This window comes from Protopterus annectens, chromosome 17.part0, assembly GCF_019279795.1.
Source record: "Protopterus annectens isolate FY-2018-M chromosome 17.part0, PAN1.0, whole genome shotgun sequence".
In the NCBI taxonomy this organism is placed as follows: domain Eukaryota; kingdom Metazoa; phylum Chordata; order Ceratodontiformes; family Protopteridae; genus Protopterus; species Protopterus annectens.
In genome coordinates this window covers 532,254,181-532,271,764 of record NC_056751.1, presented here as the reverse complement: position 1 = coordinate 532,271,764, position 17,584 = coordinate 532,254,181, and the positions used below count along the sequence as shown (strand labels likewise).

Below are 17,584 nucleotides of genomic sequence, written 5' to 3'. Positions count from 1 at the left end.
TTCAGCTGCATGCAATAAATCCTGTATTTCTTTGTTTTCTGCACATTCTGAATTTGTCAACATTTTCTGTTTAAGCAGTGACATAAGATATTGCTGATATTTAAGCATATGAAACTGACAATTTAAAGCTCTTAGAGCCAAGGTAGCAGAAGTATAAATCTTTTTCCCTCATCTGTCCAGGACCCTTGAATCCCTATCAGAGGGGATAGGTTTTTTGCAGTGGAAGCCTTGACCCCTTTGGGACCCTGAGAAATAGTTTCCTGGTCAGCAGTAGGGTTTCTGTAAAGAAATTTATGTGAATCCGGAACCCTGTAGTATCTGTCTGGCTTAACAGGAGCTGGTGGTAAGGAGTCAGGAGATAGACCGGACTCTGAAAATACATCATCTACAATGTCTAAAACAGGAGGAATAGCAAGGGGCCTGTGCTGAGGTAATAAAAGGAAGTCTCTGAGCCTTTTCTTGGATTCTGAGTAATCTTGGCTCTCCCAATGGAAATGCTCCCTCATAGTATGCAGGGTCTCCCCAAAAAAATAATCCTCAGGAGGAGAGACTGAAGGGATAGATTCTTTAGCATCAGAATCCTCATAGGGAGGAAGGGAATATTCCTGTTCAGAAGAGGAATCAGACGAAATGGAAACCTGATCTGAAGATTCATATTCTATCTCTTGCCTAGGCCTCTTATCAGGATGGGAACCCCTGATCAAAGTAATTAGGTCTTCGGCCATTTTAAGCATCTGTTTTTTAGGCATGGAGGCCTGTCCAGGAGAATGCTGTACTTGTTTCTTTGTCTTTACGGCTGATTTAGTCTTTGCCCTTGAAGCTGTAGATGGCTTTACATATAACTGTGAAGGCCTGAAAACACCCTCAGAAGCCGATGCCTGCTGAGCGGCTCCGGACCCATCTGAGGGAATAGTTTCCGAGTGACCAATACTTTGAGTATCCAGCGGCCTAGTTGGCTCCATGTGGGAGTCGGAAGCGGCTTGTGGCTCTGAGGTAGCGGGCGTCAGGGGCTGCGAAAGTGCCTCACTGAGAACTGGCGGACCGGCGACAGGCCTAGCGGAAGCCTCGTCGTCGGTTTTGGACCTCGGATGCCTGTCCTTTTCGTTTTCCTTGCGCTTTTTATAAACTCCGGTAGTCGGCTGTTCCGATGGCATTATATAATTGAATCTTCTGCCAAAGTAATGAAATGCAAAATCGTACTGACGCTTAATAGTGCGTTGGTTAAATCTAGCACAAAACCGACAATTAGCAACGTCGTGGTCAGGGCCTAGGCAAGGAATACAGTAAGAATGAAAATCCTTATGAGGTATTTGCTTCCAAAAGAAATACAATTATTAACTTTTTCTGACATTGGTCTGGAGCAAGAAAAAAGTTTCCCCAATGGGGTACTTAGCTTTAATGTAGACTTCGGATCTGAAATTCGAATTTGAAAATATCAGGAGTCGGCCGACCGGCACTTGCGAACTGCTTTTGCTTCGGGCACCACGTGGCAAGAAAGACTGAAGAAAATGGCATCGGCTGCATCTTTTATACCCCTGGCGCACTGAAGTCAGGGAGGAGGCGACAGCAACTGACGACGGACCTAGACTATGGAACTCGGGCCGACTATGGGTAGCCTGCCAGCAGGATAACCCAACTGTAATGACTGCAACAGTGAAACACGATGAACATCGTGTTGTTTACACACTGTATTTTTTTGTAAGAACCTCTAAGGTCACTCCAGTTGTTGCAAGTGCCTGGTCAGGTATACCCTGAAAGGTGCAATGTACTCCATTCTTGGTCTGATGAGGGCAGGCTACAGTGGGACTATAACCTCTTTGGTTCTGGATGCCATGCCCTTACTTATAAGCTGTGCCACATAGAAGGACTTACTCACTACTGTGGATACATGGCGGTCAAAGTTCAGGTTACTGTCTATCTGTGTACTTAGATCTCTCACCATTGGGTCCATTCTTAGGGGTGTGCTGTTAATGTTGTAATTTGCAGGGGTATTTGCCTTCCCAAATGGTATAATTACACATTTTTTGCACTTAGTTTTAGGCCATGGATCTGGCACAAATTATTTGTCTGGGTCAGACCTTTCTAACGGACATCTATGTCACTGGAGGATTCAATGATTGCCCCCGATTTGCAATCATCAGCAAACCTGGTCAGCCAAAGGCTATCTACATTAGCCTAGACTTCACAGCAGTATATTCTGAACAGGAGACATCTCAGCACTGAGCCCTGTTGTATACCACTAATAACCGGCCTCTTGTTGGATCTGGATTTTTCCACTCTAACATGTGCCCTGTCTGTGAGCCAAATGGCTATCCCTCTGGTGACATAGGGATTTATGCCCCATTTTGTGAGTTTTTCTACAATACCCAAGTGGGGAACTGTGTCAAATACCTTAGCCAGGTCAAGATAGGCAGTATACATTGTTTTACCCTAATCCACTGTCTCTGTGACCTTCTCAAAAAAGTCCACCAGACTGAGCAGTCATAATCTGCCCTTAACAACGCCAAACTGGGTTGTGTCCATTATTTGGAGATTTTCTATGTCATTGCTTATCAGGTCCATGGTTATTCTTTTCATGGCCTTGCATATGAAACTAGTCAGACTTATGGGTTTGTAATTTCCTGGGTCTGTTAATGGTCCCCCTTTATGCACAGGGATGACAGTTGCTTTATTCCACTTTCCAGGGACAAAGCCTGCCTGGTACCTGTAGTTAAACATACATTCTAGTGGGCCTGACAGGTCATGTTTCAAGGTATTTAAGAGGCATCCTGGGATACTGGCAGGACCCATCAAGGCCATGTTTTTAGATTTAGTGACCACAGTAACTACCTGTTCTTTTTGATAACCGGTCGAAGAATGGTGGAGGGTGTTTCCAGGAACAGGAAGTGATGGAGAGGTGAAATTCACGCTGAATTTATCAGCCACCAGATTTGCTATATCTTCTGGCTGTGTATAGCTGGTGCTGTGTACATTTAATTCCACACATTGTTGAGTATTTCCCTTAAGACTGCGGACATAATTGAAAAATGCTTTATGGTTAGCCTTTGCTCAGGAGGCTATTCTTACCTCAAAGTTGGTTTTCCAAGAATTGACCAGTCCCCTGATTTGCTTGTTTAAACTGAGAGTTTTTGCCCTGTTGTGCACATCCTCTCCTACTTCTGGACAGGATTTTCTTTCTTTTGTTCTACAACCTATTTATACCAGGGGTCCACCAGAGTGACTTGTTTTTGCAGTTTGATCTAGGTTTATTTCAATCTGGTACTGCAGTTTCTATGCAGCTGTTTATATGGTTGTACAGTGCTTTTGAGTACACCTCTGCATTGGCCTCTATATTTTCTGGGTTTGGGGGAACTTGAAATTAGCTGTGCTGTCACTTAATAGGAGGTAGCTAGCTTTAGAAAAGTTCATAAAAGTTCTCAGGTTAGAGGAGGAGTCTAGCTTAATATTTATTTCAAAGGAGAACACTTGTGATCTGATTTAACCAGTGAGGACATTACACCTGGTGGGGGGGGGGATCCAATGGGAGTACAGACTAGCTGTTCCAGGGCATTGGTACTGATAGACTAGAAATCCTTGAGCCTGCATGTTACTGGTTGTACTAGTGGTTGTACAAGCTTCCCAGTTAAGGGAGGGATAGTCAAAATCAGCCTTGGGTATGGTGTTGGTCTGAATGGTAAGAGATACTAGTACATTCAGGTATAAGATATGGCTTTCTTGGGTCATGATTGGGGACCTGTAGCTAGAAAAGATATGCTAAGGAATTTTTTACCTACAGTTAGTTGGACATAAAGTAGATGAAGAGTGTCATATTGTTTGACCAGCCTTTATGTGTGCTTATCCTTTATGTAGACTGATACACCTCCACCTTTTGTCCCTTCATGTGCAGTGGGTGGTCCGAATGTATGGAAGGCACTTTAGCCTTGCACTGCCGGGGCACCCTTCGCACCTCCGAACCACATCTCAGCAACTGCACAGATGTCAGTACTCTCCAGGATGTGGAGTGATTCCAGGGAATATATTTCTCGTTGAGACTCCCAGCAATGAGCAGCAACACCTTTAGCCCTTCATGAGCAGATTTTGCTAAGTTGGAAAGTTTATCTGTTTAGCAATGCCTGAAAAAGACACTACTGGGGCAGCTAATATTTGACCATGAAGACCCACACGCTGTCCAGGTCAAGAGTGTGCTTCTATTTATTAGAAAAACAACAAGAAGTTAAGAACTTTTGTCCCCTCAAGGACTTCTTCAGAACCTGATGCCATACAAAATCACATGACTTATATACAACATAAAACATACATCACCCAATCACAGTGCATCCTCATGTCAGTCCCTTAACACTTTAATGTCCATCATACATTACCATCAGTGAAAACAAAGTCACTACCTGAAACAAAATAAGCATAACCAATATGATAGAGACATGGTAAAAACTTGATAAAAAACAAAGTCTTCCTATATTTTTTAAAACCAAACATACATAAATATACCCACATTTCAACATGTGCCTACTGTACAAAAATTATGTTTAAAATTCTATATAAAATGCATATACTCTATTAAAATAAGCAAAATTAGTAAAAAATATAACAGTTTAGCAGCTCTCATTTTAAGTACAGAATTAATCGTGACATTCATTTAAACCTGGTTTGTGCACTGCATCTAATCTAAATTGCCATGGAAGTTCCGTGTATTCTATTTTCATTTCCCAAGCCCACCCCCTCTTGCTTCTAGTGGTACTACTTCTAAGATTCCAAAAATAAACTTCTTATGGCCCTCATATACACAGGTGTGTTTGTACAACGCATTGTTCTTGTTGCATTTACTTATGTCATATAGGTGTTCATAAATTCTTAGAAGTTTTCCTGTCCATTTTCCCCACATAAAATGAACAAGGGTCACAGAGGGTCAAGTACACCACACCACTTGTATTGTGTCTCCTCTTGAAAAAGTAATTTTGTTGTTGAAAGTGTTGTTCAGAACAATTTCCCCTTTGTTAAATATGTGGTGACAGTACCTACATCTACCACATTTGGTTGCTCCAAATTTGTGGGGTTTGGGGTCCCTCTCTAACACTTGTTTGATGCTCTTGTCAACCTTGTATGTAAATGTGGGTCTTTCTCTTATGTGCTGAAACAACTCTTCATCAATTTTAAGAATGGCTCAATTCCTTAGAATTATATTCTTTACGTCCCTGTTCCCCTCACTGAAGTTGATCACCATAACATTTTGTAAACTTTTAGTATCCGTGCTTTTACTCTGTCCAATACACTCCAATAAATCCAGCTTCCCCAATATAAATGGGTACCTGATGTCTCTGTTGCAAACCACTTCCTCCCTAAGTGTTCTTAACAATTTCTGTGGGTAACCCCTCTCCTAGAACATGGATGTAATTTTGTCCAGTTCTTCTTTGAACAAAATTTCATTAGAATTCATCCTAGCCACACAAATGAATTGTCCCTTTACCAAGTTCCTTTTACGGTAACCTGGATGCCCACTGTTAAAGTGCAGAAAGTCATTAGAGTATGTGTCCTTTCTATAGATCGTAGCTGTACAAGTTTCTTTCAATATTCTAAGATGAATGTCCAGATAATGTATACTGTGTTCTTAGTGTGTGTAAACCTCAGGAAGGTTGATGTACCCTGGAGGTAATTCAAGAATGACTCAATCTCTGTGGGGTTCCCTTTCCATACAAAGAACAGGTCATCTAAAAATCGAAAACAGCAAGACCATAGTGGGGAATAGATGGAATCTAGTATAGCCTTCTTCTCCCATCCTAACATCACCATGTTTACAAAAGTTGGAGCACACACAGCTCCCATTGCTACTCCACTAACCTGTTTGAAATATTCACCTTCAAAGTATAGGAAATTATTGGTTAGTACAAGTTCCAGCAAGTCTACCAAGAAACCAGTGTAATCGACGGAAAGCAATTTGGTTTCTAGGAGTATATCCTCAAAAAGTTCCAAACCTTCCTGGTGTGGTATACTAGAGAAAAGATCAACAACATCAACCGTCGGAAAACAAGTTGAGTCTTTGGAACTGTTGATGTCATGTTTGGCTAAGAAGTCTTACAGGTCTCTTAGGATATGCATGTGTTTACTGCATACCTGTTTAACCTTCCTGTCTATGTAAACAGCTAAGGGGTATGTCTTTGATTCCTGTGCAGCTACAATTAACCTGTATGGGGGTCCTCCACACTTTTGTGTGCTTTGGGGTATCAAATGTCGCCGGAATAAATGGGTTCCTGTTGATCAAAAAAACAAGGGTATCTGGGGTGATTAAACCCTGCAAAAGGACATCTTATAGGAAAAAAAATGTATTTTCTTGTGAGCTATATTGATCTCATTTCTCAAAACTGGGGTGTGCCTAGTTTCATCTAAGAGCATGTTCATTATTTTGCCTACATAATCGATGTGTGCTGCTATCATCACCCCTCCCCCCTTGTCGGGTTTCATAACCTGACTGATTTGCCTCTAGATAGCTCTTCAAGTAAGTCATGTTCTTCTTTTGTTAAGTTGCTAAAATTCCTCTTGTTGTGACTGTATGCTGCATAAAGATCCCTTCTGCAAGCTTTTTCAAAAGTTTGTAAAGCTTTACATAGTGAGGAGTTAAAGGTGTTCTTTTTCTTCAGTACATAAGTTGTTGTGTTTAGGAAAGATAAGTTCAACCTCCTAGTAAATAACTTTAATTCTATCATTGTGTCAGCTATGTTTCCTTTAGATCTGGGAGCAAATTTAAACCCTTTTTCATAAACTGAAATATACAGTGTCAATTTCCTTTTCTCTATAGTTAAAATGTGGAAACCATTTTGGGTTAACATCTTTCCACCCATAGCTGGCAATAATCTGAGCCTCCTTTTGATTGATTGTTTGTTGTCCTATCTCCTGTTCAACCTGTCTCCCCTACTCCCCCGTGATTCATTCTCCCTCTCATACCTGGTCTCATTTGACCTTGTGGTAAAAAATGTCCCCTACTCCTCAAGTTTTGTATGCTTTCCAATCATCTAGGCAAGATGGAATCTGGGGTTCTTGGTTCCAACTATTATACCTACTTTCCTCTGTGTAACCATCCTCATCATAATGGTCTCTCTCCACAGAGCCTTGCGCTGTGTCTGTTAATGTGTTGAACTCACTGGTGTTTACATTTGTAGCTGACCCAGTACCCTCATGTAAAGGATATGCATTCCCTTCTCTATATTCATTACTGTCACACATTCATTTATTTTCTTTCCTCTTCATTACCTGTTCCACATGTTTGTTAACATAAAAGAAGATGCTGTCAAAATTGTTCTCATATCCAAAAAATAGTAAATCATTTGTGATGAACTGTTCCAAACTAGTAACCTCTTTTATAAGAGCTTCAATACGCGCGCTATTGAATTTAACTATAAATTCAAGTAGTTCAAGTCCATGTCTGTTGAACATATCAGTTAAACAGAAATATTCTTTAGAACCTTTTACTACACCAAAAGGAAATCTGTACATTCTCAACCCTCTAGGAATTTCTTCACGTTTTAAACATTCTTTTAAATAAACATTCTCTATTTGCAAAGACTTCAGTTTTTCCAGTTTGGATTCAAAACTTTTCAGTCTTTCTTTTAAACTAACCTATTTGTCATTCAACTTTGTTTGTTCAGTCATTGCAGGCTTAGTAAAATTGTAGTCATAGTTCAACCAGTTTTTAAAGACCCTCCTGCCATCATAGTTAGTTGTGTTATATCCATTTGTGTTATCTCGTGCATTAGCCATCATATTAGATTCACGCAGCCTTCTATTCACTCTGCTACTGTAGCTTCTTCCATTGTTGTCTGTAAACTGTTCTGTTTCATTCCCAGAATGTACCAAAAGAGCAGAGTTTGTATTACCAGTTACTTCCCTGTTGTTGATACTAATGTTGGAAATGTTTATGGGAAGAGAATTCAGTGTAGTGATGATTTGGTTAACTTGTTGTGTCAGTTGCTCAATCAATTGTGTTAATAAGCCAATGGAATATGACTGTGTAGATGTATCGGATTCCCCCTCCATTTTCGAAAGTAATGGTAAAGTCCATAAGCAAGTCAGAACACAACTAATAGAAGCTTAAATTGTCTCTATTTCAGTGTGTTAAGAAAAGTGTGAGCAAACCGGCTTTTCAAATTATTCCAAGTCAAAACACAGCTGAGTAACCAGAAGCACAGTTAAAGCCCAGATAAGCAGGTGTATATTATAGATAAGGGCTTGTTCATAAATGTCAGCCCCAAATACTCATATCCAATTCTAGTGTCTTTTCAAAGCTTTTTAGGGCTATGCACACAGAGTAATGTAATAGAACAGGTAACCGAGTTACTGTAACTCCACAGGCGGAGGAATCGACCAACACTAGGAAAGTGAGGTCAAATATACCAAACAGTTTAGCAGCCAGGCAATCCTTTGCAAACTAAAGTGGTGAAACAAGCCAGCACAATCTTTTCACTATATAACATAAGTCTCACCTTCTTCAAGAAGACTAGTGTAGTCAGGGTCTATGTTAAATGTTCGAACATCCAAAATGTTGAACATTACATGGGCGAGACCAAATGTTTGACATTTGGATGTTCTAACATAGAGAAAAAAAAAAGAAAAGAAAACACAGAAAAAACACTTTAACAGTGTAGGCAGGGAGGCAAGCCCCCCCTGCATCCCCCACACAACCCCTACTTAACTATACCAACTCTGAGACCGCACTTCAGTGCAGAAAAGGGAAATTCTCCCTATCTGCACTGTAAGGTGCCGTTGAAAGTCTATCTTCGAGCACTCAAAATTTCGAACGTTTGGTCTCGACCATGTAATGTTCGAAATTTTGAGCATTCGCAGATTTGATAGGTACCCTGTAGTCACTCAGTGTCCCGAAAATGAGGCTTAGGGTTGAATACAAGTCTCTGTGGATCCAAATATGTGTATTAATTCAAGTTCATGTCCTGCTGGTCACAAAATACAAGGCAAACAGAACACAAGTTGCCACTATAACTCCATCTTTGGAGAAAACAGACCAATACTTCTTTAGTGAGGTCAAAAAGGTAAGCAATGGGTACATACAGCAGCAAACAGTCAAGCCAGAATCTTCTTCCTTCATAGTATGGGTCCAAATTTCTTTTTAGTCAGTAAGGCAGTAGAAAAGTTCTCAGTAGTTGTTTTATCAAATGATCTGCGGTTAATTCCAACAAAGCAGTAGAAAAAGAAGCTCATTCACTCTTGCCTGTAACAGTGCACACCCAGAAAACCAAATAAAGTCCAGTTGTGCACACTTACCATGAATGTAGAGGTTTGAGTGTATTCACTGTTACAGTCATTATATTTGGGTTATCTGCTTGCAGGTAGCCCTCAGTTGGCCTGATTAACAAAGTCTTGAGTCCTACGTCGGTTGCTGTCCCTTCTTCCATGACGTCAGGTTGTCAGGGGTATAAAACATGCAGCCGACACCATTACATCAGTTTTTCTTGCCCAGGATGTCAGATGTCCACCTAATGGGGAGCAAAAGCAAATACACCAAAAAGGCTTTTAAGCATCGTAAAGGAAAGTAGAGGTATAGCCAAAAGAAGTTAGGGGGCTGGAGGGAGGGTAACCAGGACTGCAACAGTGAATACACTCGAACATCTACATTTATGGTAAGTGTACACAACTGTACTATGTTCTTTGTGTTTCACTGTTGCAGTCATTACATTTGGGTAGATTCCCAAAGCTATGGTTGGGAGGAGGAATTTAGATAGCATTAGGACCAGCTATAAGGCCCTGCAAGAGTGCAGTGGCAAAGCCAGCTTTGGATTTAGAGAAAATTGGCAAATGATAATGCTTGGTGAAAGTATGTACAGAACTCCAGGTACATACTAGGACTAGGATGTCTCTGGTAGGGAGGCCTCTGAGAAAGTCTGTAGAGGTAGATGCAGCCCTGGTGGAGTGAGGTCTGATCCCCTGGGGGATAGGTTTTCCATGGTGATTATAGCAGAAATTAATGCAATGGCCTATCCATTTAGAAATGGTTTGCTTTGAAATAGCCCTCCCCTCTGCCCCTGCAGCAAATGCCACCAGCAGTTGTTCAGATTTCCTTTGAGCCTGTCCAAGCAGAATCTAAGTTGTCTGTGCACATCTAAGGAATGCAGTGTCCGTTCCCCTTTGTTCTGTGGATTGGGAAAGAAGGTTGGCAAATGAATGGACTGATTAAGAGCCACACTGGATACCACCTTGGGCATGAAGGATGGATTGGTTCTGAGGAACACCCTGTCCGCATGAAAGATGATGAAAGGCTCCACTGCCATGAGGGCCTTTAATTCAGATACCCTTCTAGCTGAAGTGATTGCTAAAAGGAAAGCTGTTTTCCAAGAAAGAAATTTTAAGTCTGCAGTAGCAGCTGGCTTGAAAGGAGGTAGAGTGAGTTTCTCCAAAACAAAGTTAAGGTCCCAGGCTGGGGTTGGAGCTCTCCTGGGTGGTCTCAAATTTTTGGCCCCTCTGAGGAACTGCTTGAGCAGTGGATGAGAGAAGAGGGGAGGTTCTGTGTTATAATGAGCTGAAATGGCTGAGGCGTGGATTTTAATGGAGGAAAAAGACAGGCCCTTGTGAAGCATCTCAGTTAAGTATTGTAAAATCTGAGGTAAATTGGGCGCTGCTGTGCTCATCCCTTATGACTGGTACCAGGCAAAGAATCTTTTCCATTTTTCAGCATAAGATTTTCTAGTACTAGGCCTCCTTGCCTCTAAAATGATATCCATCACAGGTTTACTGAGGGATGGTAAAGGAGAGATTATGTAATTAGCCAGGCTGCAAGGTTCAGTGTTAGAAGCTGAGGGTGCAGAATCTGGTTCTCCTGCTGAGACAACAGGGAAGGAGTCTGAGGCAGGTGCCATGGGGATAACCATGACACACTGCGCAGCAGGGGGTACCAATGTTGGCGTGACCAGTCTGGAGCAATAAAAATCATCCTTGGTTTGTCCTGTTTGATTTTTAGTAGTACTTTGGAGAGGAGAGGAGAGGCAGAGGGGGGGGGAGGCATAGACTGATAGGTTTTTCCAGCTGAAGAAGAGAGCATCCACTTTCCAGGCTTGTTTGTGGGGAGTCCTTGTGCAAAATTTGTCCAATTGGTAATTCTGGGGAGAGGCAAACAGGTCTATATCTGGGCTCCCCCATTTGCTTGTCAACATGTTGAAAATCCTTGGTTCCAGTTTCCACTCGTGTGGGTCCATGAGGTTTCTGCTTAGTCCGTCTGCCAGTGTATTTAATTCTCCTGTTAGGAATTGAGCTTGTAGGTGCACTTGGTAGCTCAAGGCTGTGTTCCACAATGCCATGACTAGTCTGCAGAGGAGGTAAGAATGTGTACCCCCCCTGCTTGTTTATGTACCACATAACAGTGGTGTTGTCCGTCTTTACCATTAGTTGTCCTGGAAGAATGTGGTCCTTGAAGGCTGTCGGAGCATTCTGAATAGCTAACATTTCTTTTTTATTGATATGTAGGTGCATTTGACTTGGGTTCCATTTGCCCTGAATGCACTTCCCTGCCAGATGAGCCCCCCATGCATAATCTGATGTGTCTGTTGTTAGGGTTTGGGCAGCAGGGGGTGGTGTGAAACGTAGTCCCTTGCTTTGGTGACAGGCGTCTGCCCACCAAAGGAACTCTAGGCGTAGGCAAGGTAAGATAGGAATCATTGCTTCTAGATCCTGAGAATGTTGACACCATAGGCTTTTTATATACCACTGTAGTTTCCTCATATGCAGTCTTGCATATGGAATTAGAAGAATGCAGCAGGCCATGAACCCCAAGGCTTGCAGTATTTGTCTTGCAGATAGCAGGGTTTTGTGGCCACTTGTTTGAAGTAGGTTGTCAAATGAATGTGTTTCTCTGGCGTGAGGTAAGCCATCTGGGAAGTTGTATTCAAGCTTGCTCCCAGGAATATAATTTGTTGATAAGGTACCAGGTGTAATTTCTTTTCGTTTATGGTGTACCCCAGACAAGTTAGAACCCTTTGTACAAAGGCCAGATGATTCAAAAGTATGCCCTGGCTTTCTGCCTGAATTAGACAATCGTCCAGGTATGGGTATATTTGAATATTTCTTTGCCTGCAAATTGCTATAACTGGAGCTAGGCACTTTATGAATACCCTGGGCGCAGTAGATAAGCCAAAGGCAGTGCAGAGAACTGATAGTGCGTGTAGCCTGTTTTGAAGCGTAGGTATCTTCTGCAAGATTCCCTGATTGGGATGTGCAGGTATGCTTCTTTTAAATCTAGTGTTGCCAACCAGGCACCTTTGTCAGCATCTTGAATTTTAGAATCTCCAAAAAGGTGTTTAAGAGTGGACAGGTCCAGGATTGGACGCCATGAATTGTATTTTCTGGGTACCAGGAAAAGTCTTGAGTAGAAACCTTGTCCCTTTTCCTCTTCTGGTACCAGTTGAATAGCCCCCATGCTTAAGAGGGAAAGTACTTGTTTTTAGGCCTCTGCCCACTGATTTGGGGGTAGGGCCAGCCACCCACTTGGTGTTGGCAACATGTGGAAGTGAAATCTGTATCCCTGGGACACTATATTTAAAACCCATTTTCCTAGGTAATGAGTTCCCAATTCTTTGCATGAAAAGCAATCTTTCCCCCTAAAGGGGCAGTCAGTTGATAAGTGCTTGGAAATTTTAAAAGGAAGTCATTGAGACAGTTTACCATAGGAGAGAGTCTTATTACTCCCAGATTTGGAAGTGGAGGCACCCCCCCCCCCCATTGCTTAGTCCTGTGTGTCCCCAGGAACTGAAACCTGGGGGTTTTGCTGTGTCTGGGTTTGGCTTGAGAAGACCTGGAAGGGGCTGGAAAGAATCAATTCTTAGAGGGCCAGTGCCTACTAAATCTAGGAGACTGAACTTGTAAGAAATCTTTAACAGTTTGCATAGATTTAGCTTTATCTTCCACCTTTTTAAGAACTTCCTCAGCCTTGTTGCTAAACAGGTGGTCCTGATTTAAGGGAGCATCCAACAATTTAGCTTTAAAATGATCAGGCAAAGATTGCTCCTAAAGCCAAGCATGCCTTCTGAGCACAGACCCAGTAACAGCAGCCCTGCAAGAGACCTCTAATGAATCAAAACCACAATGCAAAGTATGTTTTCCAACTTGTTCAGCAGAATGCATTAAATCCTGTAATTCTTTATATTCCACACAGTCAGGAATCAACATAATTTTCTGTTTAAGCAGTCCAATAACATGTTGCTGATAGTTTAACATATGAAACTGGCAGTTTAAAGCCCTAATGGCCGAGGTTGCAGAAGTGTAAATTTTCTTACCCCACCTATCCAGCGCCCTTGAGTCTCTATCAGAAGGGGTAGGATTTTTGGCAGTAGAAGCCTTAATGCCCTCGGGCCCCTGTGAAATAGTCTCTGGATCTGCAATAGGATTTTTAAAAAGGAACTTGTGGGACTCAGGGATCCTGTAGTATGTCAGGTTTTCTGGGAGCAGGAGGCAAGGAATCAGGGGCCAAACTAGATTCTGAAAAAGCATCATCAACAATGTCTAGTACAGGAGGAATAGCTAAAGGCCTAAGCTGAGGTAGGAGAAGGAAATCCCTAAGCCTCATTTTTGAATCAGAAAAATCCTTGCTTTCCCAGTGGAAATGCTCCCTTAGAGTATGTAATGTTTCCTCAAAAGAAAAATCCTCAGGAGGGGAAGCAGAGGGAATGGAGTCCTCTGCATCAGAATCTTCATAAGTAGATAAGGGCACATCCAGATCATCAAACGTATCAGCAAAAACAGAATCATGGTCAGAAGATTCATATTCAACTTCAGTCCTAGGCCTCTTAGAAGGGGAGGGGGGTGGCTACCCCTGATTAGAGTTATTAGATCTTCAGCCATTCTTATCATTTGTTTTTAGGCATGCAGGCCTGAGCATGTGGTCTGGGCGGTGTTTTATTTATTTAAATTTTTTTTTAGGCATGGTTTGAGATTTAGGCCTAAGTAAAGAAGGAGGCATTGGTTTAATATGCAAGTCCATAGGCCTGAATACACTCACAGAAGCCAGTGCCTGCACAGCGGCTACGGACCCATCCAAGGTAGAGACATCCGCGGGTTCCATAGTTGAAGCATCTCGCAGCATTCCGGACTCCGAATGGGTCTCAGTAGAGGCCTGCGAATCAGAAGTAGCGGGTATCAGGGGCTGCAAAAGCATCTCACTGAGTACCGGCGAACTGGCGACTGGCTTAGGAGAAGCGTTGTTGGCAGTTTTGGACCTCGGCGGCCTGTCTCTGTCTTTATCTTTGCATTTTTTCAGAATCCCGGTAGTCGGATGGCTAACCGATGACATTTCTGGATAATTAAACCGAGAACCGAAATATTTAGAGGCAAAAATATACCGACGACGGATAGTGTGCTTTTTTAAATAAAGTACAAAACCGACAGCAAGGTGGTCAGGGCCTAGGCAAGGAATACAGTACGAATGAAAATCTTTATGAGGTATTTGCTTTCCACAAGTAATGCAAGTATTAATGTTTACTGACATCAGTAAGGAGCAAGGAAAAAGTTTCCCCAACGGGGTACTTAGCATTAGTTGAAGACTTCGGTTCTGAAACTCGAAAACGAAAATTTCAGGAGTCGGCCGACCGGCACTTGGGAACTGCTTCTGCTTCAGGCACCTCAAGGCAGGAAAGACTGATGTAATGGCATCGGCTGCATGTTTTATACCCCTGACGACCTGACATCATGGAAGAAGGGACAGCAACCGATGCAGGACCCAAGACTTTGTTAATCAGGCTGACTGAGGGCTACCTGCAAGCAGATAACCCAAATGTAATAACTGCAACAGTGAAACATGAAGAACATCCACCTTTGTGTGCAATCCATGCAGTAAAGTACCAATAACCAAGAAGAACCATATGCTGTCCAGTTCAAGAGTGTGTTCCAACTATTTATTAGAAAAACAACAGGTTAAGTGCTTTTGTCCCCTCAAGGACTTCTTCAGAACCTGATGCCATATAAAATCACATGACTTACATACAACTTAAAACATACATCACCCAGTCACATTGCATCCTCATGCCAGTTCCTTAACCCTTTAATGTCCATCATTTGTTACCATCAGTGAAAACAGTCACTATCTGAAACAAAATAAGCATAACCAATATGCTAGAAACATGGTAAAAAACAAAGTCTTCCTATATTGTTTGTAACCAAACATACATAAATATACCCACATTTCAACATGTGCCTATTGTACAAAAACTCTGTTTAAAATTCTATATAAAATGCATATACTCTATTAAAATAAGCAACATTAGTGAAAAATATTAGTTTAGCAGCTCTCATTAAAGTACAGGATTAATCGTGACATATTCATTTAAACCTGGTTTGTGCATTGCATCTAATCTAAATTGCCACAGTTCCTTATATTCTATTTTCCTTTCCCAAGCTCCCCTCCTCTAGCTTCTAGTGGAACTACTTCTAAGATTCCAAAAATAAACTTCTTACGGCCCTCACATACACAGGTGTGTTTGTACAACGCATTGTTCTTGTGGCATTTTCTTATGTCATAGGTGATCATAAATTCTTTTAGAAAGTTTCCTCTCTGCTTTCCCCACATAAAATGACAACAAGGTTCACAGAGGGATAAGTACACCGCACCATCTGTGTTGCAGTCTCCTCTTGAAAAAGTAATTTTGTTGTTGAAACTGTTGTTCAGAACAATTTCCCCTTTGTTAAATATATGGTGACAGTAACTACATCTATCACTTTCGGTTGTTCCAAATTTGTGGAGTTTGGGGTCCCTCTCTAACACTTGTATGATGCTCTTGTCAACCTTGTATGTAAATGTGGGTCTTTCTCCTATGTGCTGGAACAACTCATCAGTTTTAAGAATGGCCCAGTTCATTAGAATGATATTCTTTACGTCCCTGTTCCCCTCATTGAACTTGATCACCATAACATTTTAATAATAATAATAAAATATACTAACTCCATGGTTATACTCCCACTGAAAGAAACAAACATGCGGCTAGGCTGAAAATGTAATCACACATAATGCAATCTTGCAATACAGCATAATACTTTGAAACAAATAGAGGGATTTCTAGTTTAGGGAGTTAGGAGTGGGGAGATAATTTAATTCTTGCTGAATGGCTGCTCTCCCTTGCATTGTACCTTGGTTTTCAAAAAATACACCCCATTACATTTTCAAAAACAGCAATGTTATTTGGTAATTCATGGCTTTTTATTAATTTCTAAGTAAAATGAGGTACATAAAGTATATTTAAATTATAAAAAGTAAAAGATTTTGAACTATTTGGTACTAATAAATCATGCCCCTGAATTCAACAATTGTTTCTTTTTGAGCACAGGGACCATTATAAGCTTTATTAAAACGGGCTGCAGTACTTACATGCCTTAAATACAAAACAGATCTATAAGTAAAGTCGAGATGATGCTGCTCAAAGAACATTGTGTATTTCACATATTGCGGCTCAGCCATTTCTCCTCCCTGAGCCACACCTCTTTGTGATCTGAGCCATTACTTAAACCAGCAGATGTCTGCTGCCCTGAATAAAATAGAATTGTATACAAGACCTGTAAACATCTGTCTTTTCAATGCTCTGGCAATCAGCTACAGTTCTTGTGGACAACAAGTAGACTGATTCCTTTCACAGTCATGAGTTTTGTGGTTGCCATACACTGCCTATGCATACAGCTCCAGGAGGTATATATAGATTTGTAAGGTAATTGTGGAAATACAGCTGTACAGCATATAGCCTTATTTACTCTTGCATATACAGTTCTTTCCAGTCCCCTAATATCAGGGCTGCCCTCCCCACTTCCACCCAGAACTGTATACTTAATATTGTTTCACTCTAATTCTTTTGGACCAAAGTACAGATTCTCAGTTCCTGACACGTGTCCATTTAGCAATATCCCACTTCTCTTACAGGAGCCTGTGTTTTTCAACATATCCCCAGTCACTCATTCACTAATCAGACATATTACTCAGGCTCTCTTCCATCATAAGAAAAGCCCAAACTCAAAATTACAACAGCAAATCGTTTCATTAATGCTCTGATGTGAAGCTGATTTGCTAAGAGGACCATGAAACTGTCTCTCGTCACAAAAGCATGTTACACTGAATAACAGTACCAGGCTGAATGCAGTGAGGAAGTGAAGTCAAATTGTTTCAAAATGAAAATTAAATACAATAAGGTATTTGTGCAATGACACAAACAACAAATGTACTCCAAGACAACAAAAGATATGAAAAGAAGACAGGAATGGTAAACATTCTGTTACCTTTGGAATAAACATGTATCGAACACCATCCATAGAGCCTTCAAGTGTAAGCCCACGCACCAGAAAGCATAACAGCACAACGTAGGGGAACACTGAACTGAAATACATCACCTAAGGAAAAAAGGAGTCAAAACTTAGTTCAGCCAGATTAACTGAATTAAATCTAATTCTGGAAGTTTAAAGCTGACATTTGGGTTTATTATTTCACCGTTTCAAACGGCTATAAAAGAAAAAGAGCTGACACTCCATCATTACAAAGTTAAAATGGCAAGGAATGTTGTGCTCACTTCCCCCAAAATAGTGATTACGCTTTGGAAGTGGATTCATTCAGCAATATATCATA

At 41.3% G+C, this 17,584-nt stretch overlaps 1 protein-coding gene across 3 annotated transcripts in view; it reads right to left on the bottom strand.

Moving 5' to 3' along the window:
- Positions 1-17,584, bottom strand: part of LOC122791582 (sodium-dependent neutral amino acid transporter B(0)AT2-like) — a 734,235-nt gene that overhangs the window by 160,273 nt on the left and 556,378 nt on the right. For all 3 annotated transcript variants that reach the window (XM_044059347.1, XM_044059350.1, XM_044059349.1), the window contains exon 8: positions 17,242-17,352. In XM_044059347.1, coding sequence (XP_043915282.1) covers positions 17,242-17,352 — 111 coding nt within the window. The remainder of the gene's footprint in view (positions 1-17,241; positions 17,353-17,584) is intronic.